Source organism: Gopherus evgoodei, chromosome 9 (assembly GCF_007399415.2).
Source record: "Gopherus evgoodei ecotype Sinaloan lineage chromosome 9, rGopEvg1_v1.p, whole genome shotgun sequence".
Classification (NCBI taxonomy): Eukaryota; Metazoa; Chordata; order Testudines; family Testudinidae; genus Gopherus; species Gopherus evgoodei.
Window position 1 is genome coordinate 35967794 of NC_044330.1, and position 25351 is coordinate 35993144.

The window sequence follows — 25351 nt, forward strand, 5'->3', positions numbered from 1 at the left end:
TTTGTTTTATTTGCTAGGTCTACTTTGATATCTTTGCTATCCCTTATAATCACTTTAAATCTATCTTTTGTAGTTAATAAACTTGTTTTGTTTTGTATCAGAGGGGTAGCTGTGTTAGTCTTGATCTGTAAAAGCAGCAAAGAATCCTGTGGCACCTTATAGACTAACAGGCGTTTTGGAGCATGAACTTTCGTGGGTGAATACCCACTTCCTCAGATGCATGTAGTGGAAATTTCCAGTGGCAGGTATATATATGCTAGCAAGCAAGCTAGAGATAACGAGGTCAGTTCAATCAGGGAGGATGAGGCCCTGTTCTAGCAGTTGAGGTGTGAAAACCAAGAGAGGAGAAACTGGTTCTGTAGTTGGCAAGCCATTCACAGTCTTTGTTCAATCCTGAGCTGATGGTGTCAAATTTGCAGATGAACTGAAGCTCAGCAGTTTCTCTTTGAAGTCTGGTCCTGAAGTTTTTTTGCTGCAGGATGGCCACCTTAAGGTCTGCTATAGTGTGGCCAGGGAGGTTGAAGTGCTCTCCTACAGGTTTTTGTATATTGTCATTCCTAATGTCTGATTTGTGTCCATTTATCCTTTTCCGTAGAGACTGTCCAGTTTGGCCGATGTACATAGCAGAGGGGCATTGCTGGCATATGATGGCGTATATTACATTGGTGGATGTGCAGTGAATGAACCGGTGATGGTGTGGCTGATCTGGTTAGGTCCTGTGATGGTGTCGCTGGTGTAGATATGTGGGCAGAGTTGGCATCGAGGTTTGTTGCATGGATTGGTTCCTCAGCTAGAGTTACTATGGTGCGGTGTGCAGTTACTGGTGAGAATATGTTTCAGGTTGGCAGGTTGTCTGTGGGCAAGGACTGGCCTGCCACCCAAGGCCTGTGAAAGTGTGGAATCATTGTCCAGGATGGGTTGTAGATCCTTGATGATGCATTGGAGGGGTTTTAGCTGGGGGCTGTATGTGATGGCCAGTGGAGTCCTGTTGGTTTCTTTCTTGGGTTTGTCTTGCAGTAGGAGGCTTCTGGGTACACGTCTGGTTCTGTTGATCTGTTTCCTTATTTCCTTGTGCGGGTATTGTAGTTTTGAGAATGCTTGGTGGAGATTTTGTAGGTGTTGGTCTCTGTCTGAAGGGTTAGAGCAGATGCAGTTGTACCTCAGTGCTTGGCTGTAGACAATGGATCGTGTGATGTGTCCGGGATGGAAGCTGGAGGCATGAAGGTAGGCATAGCGGTCGGTAGGTTTTCGATATAGGGTGGTGTTAATGTGACCATCACTTATTTGTACCGTGGTGTCAAGAAAGTGGACCTCCCGTGTAGATTGATCCAGGCTGAGGTTGATGGTGGGGTGGAAGCTGTTGAAATCATGGTGGAATTTTTCCAGAGTCTCCTTCCCATGGGTCCAGATGATGAAGATGTCATCAATGTAGCGTAGGTAGAGAAGGGGCGTGAGTGGACGAGAGCTGAGGAAGCATTGTTCCAGGTCGGCCATAAAGATATTGGCATATTGTGGGGCCATGTGGGTGCCCATAGCATGCCACTGATCTGGAGATATATATTGTCATCAAATTTGAAATAGTTGTGTGTAAGTATAAAGGCACAGAGCTCAGCAGCCAGTTGTGCTGTGGCATCATCAGGGATAGTGTTTCTGACAGCTTGTATTCCATCTGTGTGTGGGACGTTTGTGTAGAGAGCCTCTACATCCATGGTGGCTAGGATGGTGTTTTCTGGGAGGTGACCAATGCATTGTAGTTTCGTCAGGAAATCAGTGGTGTCACGGAGACAGCTGGGAGTGCTGGTGGCATAGGGTCTGAGTAGAGAGTCCATATATCCAGACAGTCCTTCAGTGAGAGTGCCAATGCCCGAGATGATGGGGCGTCCACGATTTCCGGGTTTGTGGATCTTGGGTAGTAGATAGAATAACCCTGTTCGGGGCTCTAGGGGTATGTTGAGCTAATTAAGCCAAACTGCATGACCCTATTGATTTGTGCATAGTTTTGATGCAATCCTTACATATTTTTCCCATCCATTATGTTCACTGAATGAACATTTTCCCTCCTGTAAATGTAAGTTTATCTGGATGTAATTTTATGTTGAACTGAGCTGAATAACTGCTTACTGATTTGTAGGCTTCAACACTGCACATTTAAACATTATAAAAATAATTCTGGCACTAAAAAAATGTAAATATGTTCCTTGTCATACAAAAAAGAACATATGTCATGTTTTATGTTTGTTCCATAGCCAGAGTCTTACACACTCAAGGTACTACATTTGATTCATTACCTTCATAAAGCCTTCAAATTGTAGTTCATAATGAGAAAGGGCTCCAAAACAACATCCGAGTTATGTGGGGTTCCTACTGTTCTAATTCTACTGTTCATATTTTCATGAGCTACATTTCTAAAAAAAACTCAACATTCAAGTACTTATCCTAAACAAATTAAATAATGTTTACAACTGCAAGTAGTTTGACAGTCACACAGGAAAAGGCAGCTAATGCACACCCCTTTATCCGGCTACCGTCCACACAGACTCATGGGCAGCAATAGCCTGAGCTGATGGTTTATAGAGATAAGGAGCCCATGGCACTCGCTTCTCCCAATCAATCACAGCCCTGCTTGATGTAGGGCTACACCAAAGATTGCACCTTTAGTGATAAGGAGCCTCTCTTACAGCCTAGTACATGGAGATGCAAAGGTGTAATATTCTGCACCCTCCTCCTTAGTTGTGAGCTGGGGGAGGAATCAAAGGACCATTCAGGTGCTCCTTCTCCTACAACAAGGTCTGCCATCCCACCTACCGATATGCTGGGGGAACGGGGGAAGACAGCTTAAGAAAAGCAGTTGGTAGAGATGGTATTGGTACATAATTGCCAAATGTAAGTTATTATACTGATTGATACAGAATTGTGTCAAAGTTTCCATGTGTTCTTATGATGCAATTTTGGTGGTGGATGTATTCTTTGCAGGGAGTACATTTGTTCTGCTCTTTGAGCCAGCATGGCAAGAAAGGGAAGATGTATAAAACTCCCAGAATTGTGGTTCTTATGTAGCTGGGACTGATACTCATAAGCAAAAGCTGCCTGGAGTCTGTCCTGTGTTGGCTCTAATCCTCTCTATCGGGGTAGAGCATGGCTTGGTACAAGCTAAATGTCCAGGCTCGGGTGGGACAGAGCATCTCTGCCTAGTTAGCCATTTTTACTTTGAGGTCTGTCAATCATGAAAAGGGGTGGTTCATACTGAGTGGCTATAGCTACTCTTTGTGGCATATCCCTCCATTTTAAAAAATATTCTTCTTATTTAATAAATGTGCAACCTTTGTGCCATAAACTATTCTTAACTTGTAAAAGTGTCACTGTGGAGATCCTTTGAGCAAATCTTAGTTGTTACTTATAAACAACCATAGGTAAAAAAAAATTTCATATGCAAGAGTTTTTAAATTCATGGTGTTCTTTTAACTGAACGCACTGAGAAAATATGTCTTTAAATGGCTCTCATCACCATTCAGCAGGAAAAATTTGGTCAGGAAACTAGACTCACTCTTGCAAAAAAATTCTATGGGATCTTTAATTGCCACAAGTGCCAGGGATTACCAAACAAAAAGATATTCTAATATGGAAAATACCTAGAGCTCTTATTAGGTGGGAAATACTCAGAAAAAATATTAATGGAATCCAGGACAAAATAAAAATCATGATGGACAAAATGGTGTGGAAAGTATCAGCACTGGAAATGCAGGCAGCGAGGCAAAGAAATTCGAGATAGACTTTTACATGTGGTGAGTGACAGCTCCGTCAAGAGAAGTCACTGGGTGAGTGGGGGTGGGGAGAGGAGAAAACATGATACATAGATAACCTCAAGTGGGCCATAAGCTGGGCTCACTGTGGGAATGATAATGAGATGTGTCCTGGTTCCTCTTTTGTCTGCTACTACAAAACAGGCTGTGGAGACCTACAAGTATATGCACTACAACAGGGGTTCTCAAACAGGGGGTCGCGAAGTTATTACAGTGGGGGCACGAGCTGTCAGCCTCCACCCCAAACCCACTTTACCTCCAGCATTTATAATGGTGTTAAATACATAAGAGGGGCCGCACTCAGAGGCTTGCTATGTGAAAGGGGTCAGCAGTACAAAAGTTTGAGAACCACTGCACTATGAGGAGGACATGGATCAATGTACTGAACCACATATGAAGTCACATGTATCATGTTCAAAGAGTTCTAATTCTCTAACTAGTACCTCCGTCCATACACACTGGCATTGGCCTACAGTTACTCTATGTCCTAACTTCACAATCCCCTGATAAAATTTAATTTTTCTAATCAAGTAACGCAACATGTAACACGGGGTTCCAATAGATGCTCCTGTCCTGTAAAATTATACTGGCCATGAGGTTATTCTGCAGAATGTCTTCATTTTCCTCAATTACTAGTAGCTTCCCACCACAACAGAAGCTGTGCGCTGCAGCAACAGCGCCTCATAGGATTGAGGATGTGAACAAAGCAATGGATAGTGCACTAGCGTCCAACATTAATTGCTTTTACCTTATTGGTCCCATTGTCAGTGATAAAGCAGCTAACTTTAGACTTCCCATCTAGAGACATATTCAGGTTTCCCTGTAGTTTGTCCATTCTGTTTAGGAAAACATCTTTGTTGAGGAGGGTCATATGAAGCAGAGATAATGTGTAGGGGTTCTGGGTCACACATTGGCTGGAGAATTAAAAGAGCCTTAGGAGGAAGGAAGAAGGTAGTAATTAAGCTGTTAAGTGTCCAAAGATAGGAAAGGCATGCATGAAAAATTTTATGATGATCCAGATATTAGTAGCGTAGTAAATGACACCCCCAGAGGTTTCCTTGAGAAACTTTCTTTGGGCCCTTCAATAAATACATAGAAAAAAAGCATCTCAAAACTGTTTCCCTAGTTAGCTGCCTGATCTGCTCTACAGTAGCATTAAAACAATGTTCCTTGTCCATTGGCGTCACAAAACAATTGCATGCCAAGACTAGCAGTAAGTGCTAATGCAGCTGCTGCTATTGCTAATCTGACTTTGCTTTTGCTTTCTCCAATAGGGGCCCATCCCAGAGAGGAGAACAGAGAATTTAAGGGCTGTGTTGTTATTGCTGCTGCTATTACTACGTAAGGGGAGAGAAAGAGGAGAAACACACTTAGTAGCAGTGGAGAAAATAGCATGACAGGAAGGAATAGAGATAGTGTCAAGTGTCATTCCACAACCACTACTGTTTTTAATAAAAAATGGCAATTTGAAATTCATACTCAATCTGAATGTAGTGGGTGGAGTATAGTAACTAGGCTCAGGTTGCACAGACCATTTCTTTTGCTACACTGGTGCATGCTCATCACCCAGGAAATGGGAGAGTTACAGAGATAATTCCACTAAGGGTTGTCATCCTTTGTAGGTTTTCACCATGACTAATATTATGCATATATACAGCATGTATACCTTGTGAGGTACTGGCTATGTGAAGCAGAAATCACCACCTATAGCACCTGTCTCAAACACATCTACTAATGTCTACATACTCCTCACACTTCCAGAATTTACATCATGCGACATGGAACAAAAGACTGCACTCTAACCAATATCCTCTACTGAGGTTTTCAGTCTCTTCATAGAGAAACTGCAGTTGAACTACCTATACAGTCATCTAAAGAGGAAGGAAAAATATGGTACAGTATCACCAATGTATAGTCTTCCATCCTGAATGCTTTGAATTTCATATAATTTAATAAGAACAATGTTCAAAGTTGCTATTTTAAAATAAACCTGGTTATTTTATTTGTATATTTTGAAGCCAAGATACTTTCTGATGTACATTTATCATTTTCCCCACTTAACCAAATTTCTTCTTCCAAATAACCAAATATTTTACAGTTCATAAAGTGATATTTATTTTTTATTATTTTAAAAGAAAAAATACAAAGTTGAAAGGAAAAGTGAACAAAGTTTTTAGACAACGGAGTGAAAGTGCTCACCTGAGTAGTAGTCTCTCTGTCCTGCAGAGTCATTAAAGTAGGAAAAGTCACCTACCAGGAAGAAATGTAATACACTTAATATTTGTAAATAATGTTATAATAATTCTACACAAATTAAAATTGAGTTTGCAGTATTACCACCTACAGAATCTTGGTCTTGTGTGATAAGGCTCTAGAACAGTGGAATTTCTATAAAATTTTGCCCAGCAATAGTCAAAGTATTTAATGTTTATAATCTTAATATTTTTCTCTGAGTCTCAAAGTGATGTCCGATATAATAAAAAGGAAAGACTCATGCAGAAGAGAAGATACCCAGGAAACATTCTGCAGAATTAGTGGTTGGGAAATTTTTGCAGGTAAATTGTGCACTGTGGAGTTCCTCTGGAGTGGAGAAAGGAGCTAGCTGTTCAGTTTCAGGCCACTCCACAGAAAACTTATGGCTAGAGTAGCCCCTGTTCTGTCTGTGCCCTGCTACATAAGAGGAGGAAGAGAAGACTTGTGGATCCAGGAAACAATCAGTTGGCCCTGCCCCCAAATCCTGGCTGTACAGCAGTGTCCAGGTGATATCTCTGCAGCAAAGAGCTCTCTCCAAATCCTGCCTCACCCACTGTACTACACTGTTTCTACCACCAGACAGCACCGCTACAGATGGGTGAAAGATTCATGCTTAAAAAAGGTGTGAACTGTCCCATATCAACCAAGTGGGTAATGAAATCTCTCTCTCTTAGTTTTGCCACTTAAAAGTCCTATATCTCTAGAACTTGCTGAGGCTTCATCACCAAACCCTGCATGCACTTCAAGCATTGACAGCAAGTAGGATAAATCTTCAGGCTACTGACCTACTGGATTATTTGTTCAGGATTTATTTTACTATTTAAAAATAGAGCTAAACCAAATCATTTAATATAACAGCTTCAGTGAAAAGTAGAAAGAGAACAGATTTCTGAACTGATAATGTAGTCTCAATACACATTAGCTATGGTCACATTTAACAAGGTATCATGAATAAATATATTACATTATCAACTTTATCATAGTAAATAAGCTACATATCCATATTTATTATTAGTTTTAGTTTATACAAATATTTATTGTGAAAAGCTTCTGTTATGCTGAGAACATCAGCTACTATACAAAATTCAAAGCACTACTTTTGACTATTTACATTTTTGAATGAACGCATAAAACACACTATGTCATTGGACCCAGCCCCGCAAACTTTCAGTTATGTGGCCCTTGTATTTTTACCTGACTGAAACAGTGAAGTCAGTGGGACTACTCACATAAGGATTTGCAGGACTGGGTTCATGGTTTGTATTTCTAAATACATGGATGTGCAGTATTTGCATTTTCCCTCCATTTAACCAGCACCACATATAAACTTGTAGTAATACAATACCAAAATCAACAATATTGGAAATTCTTTAGACAATTGTCTAAACGCCCAAAGCTCACTTTCAAAATGTGAGTATTTCCAATATAATGTATACAGGTAATAAAAAGATAGAAATGTACCATACTCAGCATAATAGAACAACATATTTCTCTGGGTTTACTGCATTTCATTTAAAATGGAGGTTTTTTAATGGCATTTTAATTTTATCCCTAATTTAAAAAAATAATGATTTATTGTCTTAGGAAGTACAAACATTTGAAAAATATTTGATCCTGTTCTTGGCTCCATTTATTTCTAATAACCCAAATCTTAAATTTAATATTAAGCCATACTGTTAACTTCGTCAGCCAAGAGTGTTCACTATGCACCTGCAGTTGCTTTCATGAGCATCTTCAGAGGCCCCATCGTATACATCAATCCAACAAGAATACCTGCCAGATGCCCAGCAAAAGAAGTCCTAGGAGAAACAGAATCATTTGAGAGAGTTTGTATGCCTGATGATTAGATATAGTCTGTATTCCCATTATTCCAATGTATGTCAATGGGTCACAGTTTGCAGTCTTTTCTCCATATGTCTTTTATTCTGTGCAGTTTAATACATCTCAAAGAACAACATTTTCCACCTTTTTTGACCACTGAAATGAGTAACAACCACAATATGTTTTAAAGGAACATCTCTGACCAAATGAGGAGCTAAAAGTGACTGATGTATTACAAGAATCAATATGCCTCAAACAAAAGAAGAAGAGTTGGACAAATTGTATAAATTTCATTCAGCTTTAGTTTGTTTCTGTTGTACAAAAAACATCTAAAATTAGTTCTCTTTTAGCTCTTGAAATTCCTGATTCAGCATTACACTGCTCCTGTTTTACATCAGTGGAACTTTACTGAAATCAGCGAAGCTACAAAGGCATAAAACTGGAATAAAGCCATGGTAAATCAGGTCATTGTAAGAGGTAAATTAACACACTGTGTTTATAAAATAATTCAGAACTACTGCACATTTTAAAATATTAAATATATATGTAATGAGTTGCACTACAATTGCAACAATAGCTTTTGTAAGTAAACAGATCTGGCTTTGTTTCTAAACAAGAGCTTTATATAACTAATATTTTTAATTTTGGTGATGGTTTGGATAATGAAGTTCTCTTTCCCATGAACTCACTATAAACTCTGGCTAGCGGTGCAAGGTTTCTTCAAAATTGTATGCGTGAAAAATGTGGTCCTACTTCTTAGTTTTCTAAGACCCTCCAGCCTGACCCCCGTCTAAAATCTCATGTAGTAGTAATAAGTAGAACTGCAGAAAAGGATCGAATGCAGTGTCCCCAAACTTTTTTCTGTCGCATCCCCCCTTACCCATAATGGAATCTGTCCACGCCCCTCACCCCCAGGAGCTGTAGTCAGGAGATGAGGCCAGGAGCAGAGCCACAACCAGGCTCGGGGCCATGGCCAAGAGTGGGAGCCAGGCCCAGGAGCACAGCCACGATGGGCTCAGGTGGGGTCCAGGAGTAGAGACACGATCAGGGCCAGGAGCCGAAGCTGCAGCTGGGAGCAAGGCTGTGGCTGGGGGTGGGGCCAGAGAGAGCTGGAAGCAGAGCAGGGCTGGGGGGGTGCTTCCTCCCTGCCCCCTACTGGGGTTGGCTCAGTCCCACTGTGCCCCCCAAACATTACTCTGCACCCTGCCACAGGGGTGCATCCCACAGTTTGGAGATTATTGGGGGGTTATTAAAGTGGATCAGAAGTTGCATATAAGCCAACATTGTGAAAAAGACTAATATTCTGGGTTTATTAACAGGAATACTGTATGCAATTCACAAGAGGTAATTGTTGCACTGTACTGAGCACTGGGCAGGCCTCTGCTGGAGTACTGTGTCCAGTTTTAGGCAACATACCTTAAGAAAGATGTGGACAAACAGAAAAGAGTTCAGAGGAACAACTAAAATGATAAAAGGTTTAGAAAACCTGAACTATGAGGAAAGTTTAAAAGAACTAGGCAAGTTTAGCCTTGAGAAAAGAAGACTAGGGGAAAAGGAGTAAGGAACTTGAGAACAGTCTTCAATTATTTTAATGTCTATTATAAAGAAGATAGTAATCAACTGCTCTCAGTATCCACAGCAAGGCAGAACAAGTAGTAATGGGCTTAATCTGCAGTAAGGGTGATTTAGGTTAGATATTAGGAAAAGTTTTCTAACTATAAGGATAATTAAATACTTGAATAGGTTACTAAGGGAGGTTATATAATTGCCATCATTGGAGGTTTTTAAGAACAGGTTGGACAAACTCTTGCCAGGGATGGTCTAGATTTACTTGGCCCTGCCTTAGCACTGGGGAGGTGGTGGGGGAGGCTAAAGGGCCTCTTGAGTTCCCTGCTAGCTCTATTTCTATGATTCTTTGCCTGTGGTTTTTTCTAGGAAGCACTGATTTGTTAAGTAATTTGAATAAGGAATTTTTCTTCGGGAAAATCCCTAAATTCCTGTCAAGGCTGTAGTGCACATGGTTTGAGTTGAGTAATCCTTATTATAAACTTTCATATAGTGTTTTTCAGCTTTCAGAGCTATTGTTCCGAAGAGTTCTTCCTGAAGCGAAGATACTAAGCCCTGATTCAGTGCTGGTCTATTTCCAGTTAATATATGAAGGCAAATGAGCCACTGTAAAGACTGCAGACAGAGGGCACACAATGCCAAAATGTTCGTTTTACAGTTTATTCACCTAGATCTCTGTCAAAGAATTTTTCCAAACGCTATAAAAATCTGAGGTGAACAACTCTACCACTAACAAGGTCTAGTTTTGGCTATTACACCCGCATGGAGCATAGTTAAGTTACAGCATTAAGATTTAAAAAAAAGTCGAAGTGTAGAAAAAAAACCAAACCTTGTTTTAGCTTGTCACAACATACAGCTGGTATCCAACGTATTGAAGGATAAGATAGACCAGTTCCCAAAGATAAATGAAACCCTGGATTTTGCTAGTGGTCCTTCTGCTTATGTGAAAACAGGAGACCTGAAGTCTTTGTAGACTGAGCTCCTCCCTTGGGAACCTCTATTCCCCAATCCTTTTGCAAGGGAGGTAGGAAGGATTCAGAAGCAAGCTGAGTCATAGGGGTGAGCCAAAGCGGGATGACTCCATGTTACTGGTTCTGTGTTGAGAGTCCTGAACACGATTCTGGACCCAGTTAAATGCCTGGTATGAGAGAGCAGGAAGTGGAGTGCAATGCACCCCCTCCCAGTGTTAAATAAAGTTGCGACCTGCTGCTTAAATCCATTCTCTGTATCTACTATTTTTTCACCTGCATGTATTGATCAACCACATTGGCATTTACAGCAATTGGGTCTGGACCTCCAGTGTAAGTTTCTTTTCTATAGGTTTAAAGCACTACAAGTACTCTCTCTAGGCTGGAATTTGACTTAAAATTACTTGGATGCCAAAAAAATTTAACACACATCCTAAAGACATAATGTAATACCTGCACATGAAAAATCTTTCATAACTTACAGTAAGATCATCCTGGCTGAAGATTTTTAATTAAAAAGAATTGCTTAACAGTAAGAGTGTGAAATCTCTACTTCTTTATTGTTTTGCTTTTATGGTCCCTACTTCTCTATTGTTTATCTGTATAGTTTCTGTCCACTCCTTTGATTGTTTCTGTCTGTTACATAACTAATTTTGCAAGGTGTAAATCACGTAAGGTGGTGGCAGGGCTCTGGAGCTGTGCTCTGGCTCCAGCTCCAGGCAAAAAGCTGCAGCTCCACTGTTCCGGAGCTGCTCTGCGCTCCAGCTCCAGGCTCTGCTCCAAAGCCCTTGGTGGGATAGGATTGGGTAAAGGATTATTTTGAAATATATTAGGATATAATCAAATAATTATTTTGTAATACTTTAGTAAAATGATTGGTTAAGGTATAGCTAAGCAGGACTCAAATTTCACTATATCAACCGAGGTCCAAAAGGAAGTTCTTTGGAATCAACTCCAGGACACAGCCCCAGGATCAGAACTGCCAGACCTCAACATCCTGTCAACTATATCGTGCAGAAGCTGGAGGCCCCGGATGACCTGATCCTGACTGGTCAGCAGGAAAAGTTCGTCTGCCTTATTGGGACTGGTGAGCATTGTATGCTTAGTGTGTAAAATTCTGTTTTGATGATTGTTAATAAACACAGGTTAGAGATTTCACTGCAAAGACCCTGCAAACGGTAAGGGTTACGCCTTGAGCCTTAGGGTATGTCTACACTTGTAGAGTTTTTGCACTGCAAGTTTCACTGGTGATAGGGAACCAATGAAAGAAAAGTGCTGATTTATGTACTCAATTTCCCAGGAGTCGGAGAGTGTTTACATTAGCAGCACTTCCATCGCCAATGAGAGCTGCACTGTAGGGCAGCTATCCCACAGTGCAGCTCTCTCGATAGGTCGTGTGGGAAGGGGAGGGTGAGAGGAAGGCATTCTGGGTCCCTGCTCAGGGCCCCGTGCTTCATATCCCAGGAGCCCCATTACTTCCTTGTTTCTTTCATGGGTGTTTGTTTTTTTTTTTTTAAATGCCTGCTGTCTGGCTGCTCTCCCTGCCATATCTACAAGCAATGGGAAAGGGAGTTTCAAACCTCCCCGGGCTTACGGGGGAGGGACGGAAGTCCATTTACCTAGCATCAGAGTAGTGGAAATGCTGGCCAGAGTGATGACTTTTGGAACTGTGGGATATCCTTCAGAGGCCAAAAGATGTTCACACTGGTAGAATGTGTCTTCACTTTCACAACAGTGCAAAAAGAACAGTGGTAAGAGCTGTATGCCTCTCGTGAAGGTAGTTTTCTTTTTGCAGTGAAACTTCTGAGTTTCACTGCAAAAAGTCATTAACAAGTGTAGATGCTCCTATGGTTTCAAAGGGACATTTTGCGCTTTAATGACAAGTGTAGACATGGCCTTAGGAACAGGGTAAAGGTGGTTGCCCTAAAGCGTGAGGTTACGCACTGAGTCCTATGAACTGGGTAAAGGTAGATGCCCCTAGAGTGTGCAGGTAACAAAAATAATTAAGAACATGACAAGGAAAGCAAATGAAATCCAAATGACTTGTTTGCATATGAAAAACTTTTAATTTTCCCCACAACTTTATTCTAATTGTATACTAATAATGTACTTCATTTTTTAATTGGAAATAACTTCTCACCAACATTGCATGATTTATCTTACATTTTTTCAATCCTTCTTACATAACATTTTTAGCTTTAATCATCTGAAATATCTAACGTTAACAGAACAAATATTTGTGTCACTGGGCCGCCACTGTCTCTTATTAACAGTGTTCTGTAGTTAAAAAAAAAAAAAAAAGGGATTGGCATCATACACATAAATTATAGGACAGCACATCAGCCAATTATTTAGTCCAGAACTCTTAGCTCAAACCACCATTATTACAGTCTTTTGGAGAAACAGCTTCATATTTGTTTTCATGTATTTCTTACTTTTGTCTACTGAGAGGCCACATTAGATAAAGTGTGCTTTTTAAAAAAAAAAAAAAAAAAAAAAAAAAAAGCAGCATTAGCAAACTGACATACTGTAAGCTACCACTTTCTTTAGATAAAGTGATGAATTTCTCAAAACAATAAGTGCTAGTTCAACTAAATCAATAGCACATACAGCCAAATACACAAGCCAATTTACGTTTTTCATTGCTAAAATTAAAATATGCTTAGCAAGTAGGCCCTATTGCTAATTTAAGAATTCAAACTGTATGAATGCATATCAGACCATATTAAATCATCACACAAGAAGGAATTAACTACTGATTTAGAGCAGCACTGCACAGAAAAACAGTTGAGTTTTTTTATTAACAACAAACTTTCCCCTTTCAGGTTATTTTGTACTAAACCTGGAATTTTGAATTACCTGGTAAATCTTTACCAGCCACGTCTGGCAAAGAACAGAAGCCAGGAAACTGGCTCTCACTGGTTAACATCACTTCTCCAGACACTTATGAAACTAATTTCCTATTGTAACAGAATGTTAGCAGGTCGGAAGGCACCAAAGAAACTAGACATTCCATGCAGCATACTGTACCCCTCTAAAACAGAGTTTTTCAAACTGTGAGTGCGCCCCCCCCCCCAAGGGGAGCATGGAGCAACATTCGGGGGGCCAAGCAGCAGCAGCGGGTGACTCGGGCCAGCCCCACATGGTGGTGCAGGGAGAGACTACCACCTTCACCCCCGACTCACCTCAGCATGCCACCTACCCTGTGGGTCAGTGTCAATATCTGCCATGGGTGGGCTGATTTCTACCTCCATTAGCCTCCATGCCGAGCGCTGCCTCTGCCCCCAGAAACCATTGCATGTGCCTTCCCCCACCTTGAAAACCCAAGGCAGGAGGGGCAAAGGGGTAGGTATTGGCCCTGCCCTAGCAGTGCAGCCTGGCTGCAAGGTAGAAGCAGCCTGCTGCTGAGGAAGCCTTGGCTGTGCCATTGGTAAAGTATCTGTGTATTTGAAAATTACAGGTGTGGGCAATTTAAAGTTGTTACAGTCTCTGTTAGATTTATGAGTAGGCTATCAAGCATACTTTTGCATGTCTCTATTTTTGTTTGGGTTGTGGGGGCGCCACCAAAAATTGTAACTCAAATGGGGGAGGGAGGGGTCAGCTCAAAACATTTGCAAACTGCTGCTCTAAAGAGTAAGTTTTTTTTATTTAAAAACAATCCAATGATTCCCTGTTCCCTAGTTTCAGTCAGAAACAAATTTCAACAGTGATTACATGAACTCTTCTAAGAAACATTGATATATTTCAGGCAAGTACCAGAAGCCTCAAATCTGAAAGTTCAAATCTGAGAGTGAGGATCCATATAACGAGTCAGTGCAGAAGTCAAGAGGACTGGGCACAGAAGTGGGCAAAGTAGTCCACCCAGGAACAGCTTGTAGGATCAGGTCTGAATTAGTCCTGCAGATTTTCATGACAACCAATTCGCACAAAACCATTTGAAATTCACTCACGACAACCAACACAACACAGAGCCCACATGAGACCAGAAGCACTTCTGGCTTTACATACCTCAAGGCCTCCCGGTGTGACACCAGGCTGGAAGTTGCCATCCCCATGGATGTAGGGTGGGATTTTATTTAAGAGTTTGGGCACAAAGATAATTTTGGTTATGATTTTCAAACTTGACCAAAGATTCCAGGTGCTTTAGTTTTCTAGAAAGGGCTGAATATGCCTCCTGAAACACCCTTTTTGGGTGTTCACCTTGGCACCTAATATTCAGGTACACAATTGTTAGTTCTGAAAATCTTGACCTGTGTAATTTTATCAATAGGTGTATGTACAATAGTTGAGGAAGGCGGCAAATTTGTTTTAAAAAAATGCTGTTAGGCTAGGTATAACACTGAAAACAATGCACACAACTTGGTAGTAGTAGTTGTAGATAGGAGTATCTACATAAAATGCATATAGACAAAGACGTGTTGTGTGTTTTATCCCTTCCTCACCACCACTGACAAGGTTTGTTTTACTAGATTATAAGTACTTCAGGGCACAAAGTGTATCATATATATATGTATATAGTCCTTGCACAACTACTTGATTTGTTTTGTGATGGCACACAGAGGCTTCAGCAATGACTGGGGACCCCAATAAGAGCTGCTGCACTACCAATAAATTATTATTAATAAATAAGTATTTATGAAGCAGTGTAAAATTGTAAACAACTAAATACTTCAGCAGAATGTTAGACAGCTCCAACTATCATAAACTGTTGCATTTAGATTGTTAAAATGAACAAGTATAAATGTTTAATTGATTAGTACCAAGCAACATGCTGATTAATATTATCTCAGTATATTTCTATATGTAGGAAACTACATGATCCTTATGATTTACTTTATGCAGGAACAGTGACACTAATTTTACTACAATAAAAAGGGGAAGTACTACTTTTTAGAATAATTTTTAGAGAAGGTGCTGGGGTGAATAGCAGCACAGACAACTGTTTTCCCTCTAATGAGAAGTCAGACAAAAGATAAGCTTCTCACCAATAAACTGTGTTGCTTGAACTACGCCACAGTTAACCTGCATATCTCAATCACACTCTTGAAATTCCCAGTTGCAGGATCAATTACAATAGGGGCTGGTCTACATTACGGGGGAAAATCGATCTTAGATACACAGCTTCAGCTACGTGAATAACGTAGCTGAAGTCAAAGTATTTAAGATCGAATTACTCACTGTCCTCACGGTGTGGGATCGATGTCCGCGGCTCCCCCTGTCGATTCCGCAACTCCGTTCGGGTTGGTGGAGTTACGGAATCGATATAAGCATGTTCGGGGATCGATATATTGCGTCTAGATGAGACACGATATATCAATCCCCGAGCAATCGATTGTAACCCGCCGATACAGCGGGTAGTGAAGACGTACCCTTAGTCACTTCTTTAAATGTGCCCACGACCAGTTCAAGAAAAGAAAAGGAAAGGAGATACTCTATCCATGCGCCTCCTGAGTTGATTTATATTGCTGTTACAGCTTTCATTGGCATGACATTACTGTGAAGACACATATTAAAAGTACTGCAAGCAAGAGAAAGGTGGGGGAAAATGTACTGAAAGTAACAGAAATGTTTGCCATGCAAGGATAAGTTGGCTCATTGATTTAGCAGCTCTCAAAGATGAAGCTATAAACTAAAACGTGAAGCAGATGGAAAGTTTTTTAGCATCAACAACTCAAATAATAAGTCAATAACCATAACCACTATTAACATGGCAAAGCTGTAAGACAGCTCTCATCAATAAAGCAGCATTTAAATACAATGATATTAACAATGTGGCTCCCAAAACTCAACTAGTGAGCAAAAATACAAAGCTTTTAATCAGACTACACAGTAATATAGCAAAATGCCAAAATCTCATGACATAAATCTTTAATTTACAGCTGTACAAATGGCTGACAATGATACCTGAAACTACACAAAGCTCTCCTGGTTTCATGAAAAACTCAAAATTCAAATCAGGTTTGACAAATTATTCTTCAATATATGAGAAAATTAAGCCCAGTTTTGAGCAAACCTGGAATGGTTTATGGCTTTACATGAAAAATTGGAATTCTCAGTTGTGTGTGTTGCCAAACTAAAAAAGTAATACTGCATTGGCAGTTCTGGCTGGGTTGGGTTTTCAGATTTTAGCTGTCTCTGAAACTCAGGGGGCTTGAAACCACATAGAATGAAACCAAAGAAAAATGTTCACATGGTTCTCTAAGAAGCGAAACCACCAAGGTTTTTTTGTGTGTGTTGCTTTTGTTTTTTTACAATTCTGTTAAGTCTTACCACACTATAGGATTGACCCATTATACAATACTCTTATTTTTCAACAAATAATACACTAAGACTTCACTGTAAATCTCTGACATTTGGTTGTGTGTTTAAGAAACTGATTGAAGCCTCTGTACCTAAATAATAATCTGCTAGCATGCACCTGCTCTTCAAAACTGGGATAGTTCTCATATCTTTCACTTTGTGCACCTCAGGGGTACCCAGTGAGAGTCTGGTATTACTGAAAGTGGGCAGAACCATCTTAAATCCATATTAATCAACATAGTTGAATTAAAAAACAGGCAGATATGAAGGGAAAAAACTTTGAACATATGTTAATGGCAAACTGAGCTAGAAAAATCTTCCTTTTCACCATCAGCCATGAACCATATTAAATATGACAAATGTATTACATTTTGTGGTATATGCCAGCTTACAAATCTGGAAAAATTTACCAGACACCTTGGGATGCTGTATGATTGAAATATGACCATTTATATCATTGATATTCCCACTATTCTACAAATGCAACAACTCTTGTACAAAGGCTATCATGCAAGGTGTCCATGGAAAAGTTATGATTTGCTAAATAAGATGATACATGGTTTTAAACAGGATAATCACTGTGTCTGAAGTTATGAATATTGGCTATGTTTCTGTATCTCAAATGTGTCAAAGTAGTTGACATCCAGTCTAGCCAGCCCATTATGAATGAACTATTCAAGCTTGATGACCCATTAAGGACACTTCTCTCTAACAATGGGCCATAGAAGAAACAGTAAGCCCTCCCAGTAAGCCTTCCTCCTATGGATGCCTCAGCCAGAATATGGGTAATAGCTACCTCTGGGAGTCATCAAAGCATGTAAGGACATGTGATACGCCCATACGACTCCAGATTCCATCCTCAAAAAGATGCAGAGTTCCACTTATTTGTCTCTCTCCCTCAACTAGCTAGTGAAAGGGAGAGCATTTCTCCAGCCACACCATCCTGAAAGGGGCAGAGGATGGAAAGAGTCTACACGTGCTTTGATGAGGCGTACAAATCCCATACTGGACAATAAGGTGGTTAAGGATCTGCTCTGGGCTCAGGCAGCTCCACCTTGCCACTCCTGCTTGCACAGACTGGAGGGAGAACTTAAAAGGGGAGCAGAGGAGCTCTCTTGTTGGCAGACAAGGGAAGCGAACAGATCTTCAGCCCTCAGCTCCTGAGGAAAGAGCTGACTGAAGGCAAAAGCTTCCTAGACAACCATTGCCTGAAGGCCCCGCCCTGAACAAAGGGAGGACCAGATTTTGATGCATCCTGAGAGGGAATTATTCCCCTCTGTTTCTTATTACCTCAGTTTATTTGCTTTTTGTTCATGGACTGCCCCAGAAGGGAGGAGACTTGAAAGTGACCTGGCCAAAGGGCCAAGTAACAGGAAAAGGCATGACACTGCAGAAGCAGAGCAGCTATCAGCAGGAGACACCCAGCAGGTAGGGAGCAGCCACTCCTGGCCACAAGGAGTCAGTGGTCAATCCCATGACACTGCCCTCAACAACTTCCTGGCTGCTGAAAAGCAAGGTTCCCACTCTCTTCCTCATTCCTCCTCTCTCACCCTCCAAGTATTTTTGGAGTCATTCATCTTCCTTCCTTCATCTTTCTCAGACTCTGTTTCACACTGCTTCTCAATTAAGTAACTGAATAGAGCACCCAGCCCTGAACCCATACATTTTTCCTCTACCAGTCTGGCAAAAGTTGGGGTTTATGTCAGAAGGAGTAACATTCTCTCTTCTCCTGGTGATAAGCTCAGGTTAAGGGCTTATGTGGCGTCGCAGATAAATAATCTTGGCTATCATTGACCATAACTGTTTTTGAAGAGGGTAGGATAATTCTTCAGTAAGTGTGCTCATTGCTCTCTGCAAATTTCAAAAAGGCAAATCTTTCAAGGATCCTTATGTAAGACCTTCATCTCCTTTTTTTAAAATCAAACCCAGTGTCCGCAGTTTTCTATTAACAGAATGAAATGGAAGAGTGGAGGTGACCAAGCAGGATAGGTGTCAATCTGAATAAAGACAAAAAAGTAATGCTAATAAAAACTGCACTCCCCTTCTGCATCTTAAAGTGTGTTATCCATCCTTCTCAATAGTCTGCAATCTGAGCGTTATTTCTGGATCCATCACGCCTGGATTCTCAGGTGATGCTGTGGCATATGGTCCCTTTTTCCTCTATATCAGGCCTAATTTGAGTCCATGTCTTTCTGAGATGGACCTTGCTCCAGTGATCTAAACCTTTGTAGCTTCAAGACTAGATTACTGAAATGCACTCTAACCAGCTACTACAAAACATCTTGAGAGCGGAAGGCCATTTTAACCCCATAATACCAGTGCTCCGAGATCCACACTGGTTTATCTGTTCATTTGACTACAACTGGAGATGTTAGTTATAATGTAAAATCTTTAAGTGGCCTTGGAGGACATGATTACCTGAGAGATCATCCCATTTTCCATGTCTCACAATAGGAGGGCTGCTGAGTTCCGGTTTTTAATTTTCACAATCAGTGGCAACGTTATTAGATGTCCATATTTCTTGAACCTGCCTCCCTTGGAAATTCTTCATATTCCAAGATGGACAAGCTTCAGGAGACAATGTAAGATCTATTTGTCTGGACAGGCTTTCGACTGATGTTTTATAGAAGGAAATGGAGAACAGTTGTTAATATGCAAGGGGCTTCATTATGTTCTATTGATTTGTAATTAAACGAAAAACTTGCAGATTCTTTGGACTGGGCACTAATGTAAACTTACATACACACAATATTTTTGACAAACTGAAAAATTGATTTATATTCGTTAATTTGAATACGATTTCTAATTAATCAGGAAAGTTTCTCCGATTCATCATTATTTCCATGATGATAATAGGCAGACTCCGCCATGGGCTTACAGTCTGCTACAACTCGGCAATCGGCCCACATGCCAGACAATATCATATACAGCTGACAGATCCACAAGAACAGCACCAACTTTCTTGCCCTTCTTGAAGCCATCTTCAATGTCTTGTGTTAGGCGAATAATTTGAACTCGGGTTGTCTGAGCACAGCCTGAACAAAGGGCACTTGTGGTTCAATAACCTTGCTAATTGCATCAGAATCAGGCTCTCCACAAGCTTATATGTGGACACAAATGAGAGATATGTTGCTGATTATTCCCTCTTAGCCTTGGTCTGGTTCATCGTGGAAATAACGAACTGCAGTTTCATCTCGCAAGCTAGAGACAAAAAGTCAGCTAGCTTCGGCATCTCCATAGCAGACTCCCAGAAGTATCTGTTCTGGCTCCTCTCCTTTTCAACATATATACTTACAACCTACCAACAACTAAAGCCAGTAAGTATATCTACACAGATGACATCTGTCTTGCGAATGTTGGTAATTATCTATAGAATATAGATGGGTAACTCACCCAGGACATTAATTCTCTGGCCGTTGACCTTTGTCAGTGGAGTCTTAGTTTAAGTGACTCTAAGATGATAGCCACAACCTTCCATCTGAACAATCACCTGGCCAATCAACTCCTTACCGCCTATGTTGAGGATAGTCCACCTCATTTCCAGCCAGTTGCCGCTTATTTAGGAGTCAATCTAGACCACAGTCTAACACACCAATCTCATCTACGACACAAAGAAGAAGAAGATCACCTCCCATACTGCCTAAACCCAAGAACCTCCTGGGAAGTAGAGGCAAACGTTATACAAAGCTCAGTCCTGGTGCTGATATTCACTCCAGCAAAATATTTTGCAGCAGTATGGGGCAGAAGTAGACATATAAGTCTTGTTTATTCAGAGCAGAACACAACCACCCATATAATTAGTGGTTGCCTTAGCCACACATTAACATTAACTTCATGTGTGTTGGCTCATATAGCTCCTTAAAAGTGAAGACAAGATAATATCACCCTAAAACAGCATGGAAGGCTATGACAGATTAAAGCAACGTGCTGCACACACGGCTGAAAATAATTCCAATATGTACAAATAAGCAATGTATACTTCTACAAGAAGATCTGCCTGTCTCTAGGAGAAAACACCTACACCTGCAGTGACAATGACTGATTTCACGACATCCTTTTAAAATAGGCATTCATCACTCATGTCTAACGCTGCCAAAGCTCAGCTGAACAATGGTATATCAGGACCGACAGCTGTGTGACAGACTTGCAGCAACTCTGGGAGAGACAGACAGGCATGCTGACTAATTTCAGAAGGCCTTATATAGATCCAATGGTTTGTGATCTGGGATGCAGATCCTAGACTAGGCTTAACAATTTGTGGCCTAGGAATGGCTGCCACAACACAGAAATTTGGCCTGGTCCAGTCTCCACAATGTGACTACCAAGCAGCAATGCAGATGGTCAAAAATGTGGTAGAGGAGCGCACCATTAGAAGACAGAAAGGTGAACTGCATACCTTGCTACCCTCAATAATGCAACAGTTAGATGGCCGAACAATCTAGACATTGACTTGTGATGCGTACAAAAGTAGGAAGGTTTTTGCAATAATGTTGAAGAAGTGGTATACTAGTTTTACAATTTAATTAGCACACAAAAACTACCTTCACTGACAGTAAAATTGTGCCAGGGGAAATCCCATCCATCACCTTAAAAGCATGGAAGAAAGAAATTAAGGGGGGAAAATCTGTGCATTCTTTTCCATCTTCATATTGCATATCCCACAGATAACATTCTATTGCCCCATAAGACTTTCAATTCCATCTCCAAGATACCCCAAAACAATCCGTATCCCAATTTCAAATGTGCACTTTAAAGCACAATCTTAACAGTGATCTCATATGCTTTTATATCAATTATATCAATAGATTAGCACATAGGGATTCAGGAAGTTTTCTGCCTTAACACTTCTGGAGTTACTGCTAAGATTTTGCATTAGAGTACAAGTTTGAGGAAGTTGGTGATTGTGATGATTGACATTATGATTTACATATTATATTTTTAAATAAACATCTGTTTTAAAGTGGTCTTCTCATGGTGTGAATCACATGCAATCATACCATTCCCCCACACAGATCAGCAGCAAGGTTTGAAATCCCTGACCTTCAAGACTGCTAAATTAGACCCTTACTATTTGAGCTACAGGAGTAATTGCTAGACACTTTCCAGATCAGCCACTGGAGAAGGACTTGACACACATTCCGAGTGGATACCACAACTATTTTATTATTAAGCAGTAGAATATTGGTAATCAGGAAACTAGATTCTATCCTATACTCAGGGAGAGGAGTGTGAGTAATATAGTGGTTAGAAATAGTACAGTAGTTTAGACTCAATGAAATGCAGTATAGTGCAATGGTAAGATTTGGGTTGGTCATGTTAGAAAGCTTCACTCTATGCCTGCAATGACCTTGCATGAGCTCTCTGCCAATTTAGTTAAGAATTGTGGGTGGTACAGGAATGTTCAGTAGCTCTTCCCTGTCTCCTAGACTGGGGCTCATGCAGTCATCAATAGTAAGGGTAGTAAATTGCACAGGAATGTAAACATCACTAAGAGTGGAGATTTAAATTCTCAGTTTCCTCCTTTCCAGCTCAGGGAACTTTTCTTAAACTATCGTACCATTTGATTAGGGAGTGTTTTGTTGTGTGTCTCATGTTTTAAACCACCCCCTGAAACATGTGATGGTGCTCACAGACTGGTAATAAAATTAAAATTTGGTGGATTTATCATTTTCCATTATGGTTAAGAAGCTACAAAATACCTAACACTGTTGACATATAACTGATTTTCAGGAAATCTGCACAAAAGGAAGAAGATTCTAAACCAAGAAAGGGATGGGATGGGTTGGGAGGATTGAGCACAGGGTAGAATGGAGTCATGTGGCCAGTGAGATTGTGGTTTAATTGGTGTAGGGTTTGGGAGAAAAATCAGATAAGAGATAGATCTGGGAGAAGAGGAGACTGGCATTAGGAGTGAACTGTTAAAATGTGACAGATGGATAAATATTTGTTTTACCTGCCAGGCCCTTTCATGCAATATATCCCAGTTTTTCAAGTGAATGGGAAAATAAAGAGTGTGTTCCTTCTTTTTCTCAACCAATCTTTGTTCTTTTCAACCAGAACACTTCTCAGTAACCCTCCCACGAGCAAGGTGTCCCATCTTTTTTTCCTTTGACAAGCATGATCAACCTACAAGGTGTGAAGGAGAGAGATGCAGATTGCTACCTACAACTCCACTATTTATTTTGGGTACCAGACATCATTGCTCATGTGTCACAATGTATACATACTTAAATGGATCCAAAAATATGAATGTGACTTGAGAATGATTAATCAACTTACCCTGGGGAACATAAATGAATGGCCACAAGCTCCAGCCAACAAGCATATCTGCTGGATATAGGAATTCCCATGATGTTGCTGGTCCCTCCTGGATGATAATGATTGTTAAGGACTTTCAAAGCAAATAATACTCCTAAAAACAAAAAAAACAAACAAAAAAAATCACACCAAGAAAGAAATACTTGAGTTCAGATGATGTGAAAAACTCAACTGCAAAAACAAAAAAAAATGGCTGAAAACATCTGGGGTGTTTTGAGGAATCCCTGAACTTGGGAACAAGTATACTCAGTGAACTGAGAAATGAAATTGGACAAACGCCAAAATAAATGATTGTGTCTGATTAGGCAGAGATATTACAGAACGTTAAGTAGCCTGGGCCGGTAGAAAAATCTGAGCAGCAGCAAAGGATAGAAAGTGAACCATTGATCAAAAAATAAGTAAGATTGGTTCTAGAGAGAACTGAGACACTGGCTTTTTGAATAAAGAAAGAGAGGTGTTTTTCCTCCACAGCCAGTATCTTTGAGGACTAATAATCTAAAAGCTAGTGGAGTTCTCAGTTTGCCCTGCGTTGAAAGCACAAGGCCCCCAAGAGTGGTAATTTTAAGATTACAAGTATTCTTAATAAAAATATTTCTACAGTATTTGCTGCTGACTTTGATTTGCACAAGCTGTGAACTTATATATATATATATAGAAAATGAAAATTATTCACACTACAATAACTGTAATTTGACAAAACATGTTGCCCATATATATCCCACTCTTGGTGTGCACGCACTGCATGCATTCAAGTTTAGATTCTTTTGGCCAGCAGCGTACATTGTGGCTGTACCTCTGTCCTGAGAGTCCTCATGCCTCCACCCAGAAAATCTAAATTCAAGTGCATGCACACACATGCACCAAGAGTGGAATATATACATATATATGAACAAGCACTCAAATAAGTAGTGATGCATATTACCTGTTCCAATCCATGTTCATTAGAGAAATATTTCCATTTTCTATATTATAAAACATTACTATACAGAATCTATAAATGTGCACTTCAATAAATTAACCTGTACCTCCTGCATACCTTACCTGAAAAGCCAACAGCACAATTCATTTTGTATGAAGGGTCATTCAGAAGTTCTGCAAGTGCAAATTCCAACACCATGTACACAATGCCAATCAGCACTGAAAATACTGCAATTATATACCCAAACAATATGCTTCCAAGCTTACGTTCCAACTTTATACCCTTCCAAAGCAAGGAGACCATGTTAAAATATAAATGCCAATCATCTGCATGGTGAACTGGAGCAAGCAGCAAACGCTGCCAGTCTTTCCGGTGATAACCTTGGTCTACACTGATACACACTTTCAGCAGTGGTTTCAGAGGTTTCAAAAAAACAAAAACATTCAGTGCTAGGGTCCCAAGTGTTACAGGTGGAATGTTTTCAAGCCCAACTTGAAATACTTGAGAAAGTAGCAAGATTAGTCCAACGTCTACTCCCCTCCGTCTTCGCTGCATAATCACTTCTTATTCTGAGAAACTATAGGATTGTTCCAATTTCCAGTCTATTGTTGGAATCCAGAAATACACAAGGTGAGGAAATTCTGAAAGAAAAATAAATCTATATTAATTGACAAACAATTATTTTATCAATAACTAACCAAACACACAAGGGGCATTTTCAAGCTCACTGGATGTTTTCTAAAAATACATGGACTATTCACAAATTCTGCAGAATATTTTCAACTGCAACAGATGCAGACAGCGCAGTTAAAAACAAAAATACAATTTACATTAATAAAGTTCAAGCACACAATTTTACCGTAAATACAGGATGATGTTCTGCATCCCTTTGTAAGGTCTGAGTTAAAGGACTTCACACAGTAGATTCATAAAGGCATGAAAGAGAGAAAAGAACCTACAAGAACAGCTGCAATTTGCATCTCACGGCCCTATGTAGGGCTGCAGTTGATTTCTGCTGCCATGTCTCCTCTTCCACCCTGATCTACTCACAACTAATTTGTGACCTCAAACCATCATGAAGGAGTTGGAAAGTTCCGCTCTGCAGTCTAACATTCTGGCATTCCATTTTTAGTTTTCCATAGCAGTTTTCCTAGAGACAGTCACAGTATTTGATTCTCATTCTATCTGAAATCCTGCCACTATCTTTTCTTCCAAAATTTTACAGATATTCAAGAGACACCAAGAATGGTAATCTAAATGACTATGTCAGGTTGCAATATAAAATAATTCTGCTCAAATAGTTAAGTGGTTCCACATAGGAACTTACTTTAAAAATAGAGTATTAATGTTCTTGGAAAAACTTTGTAGAATGGTGAAAATACTTACTTCATATTTTCCTCAATACC

At 40.1% G+C, this 25351-nt stretch overlaps 1 protein-coding gene across 8 annotated transcripts in view; it reads right to left on the reverse strand.

The window, feature by feature from the left end:
- Positions 1–25351, reverse strand: part of RHBDD1 (rhomboid domain containing 1) — a 125400-nt gene that overhangs the window by 82224 nt on the left and 17825 nt on the right. For all 8 annotated transcript variants that reach the window (XR_004001930.1, XM_030574739.1, XM_030574740.1 and 5 more), the window contains 4 exons: positions 24068–24586; positions 22988–23120; positions 7764–7852; positions 6000–6050 (listed from right to left, as the gene is read on the reverse strand). Coding sequence is in view for 7 of the 8 variants with exons in the window: in XM_030574739.1 (XP_030430599.1) it covers positions 6000–6050; positions 7764–7852; positions 22988–23120; positions 24068–24500 (706 nt within the window). In the remaining variant the exon portion in view is untranslated. The remainder of the gene's footprint in view (positions 1–5999; positions 6051–7763; positions 7853–22987; positions 23121–24067; positions 24587–25351) is intronic.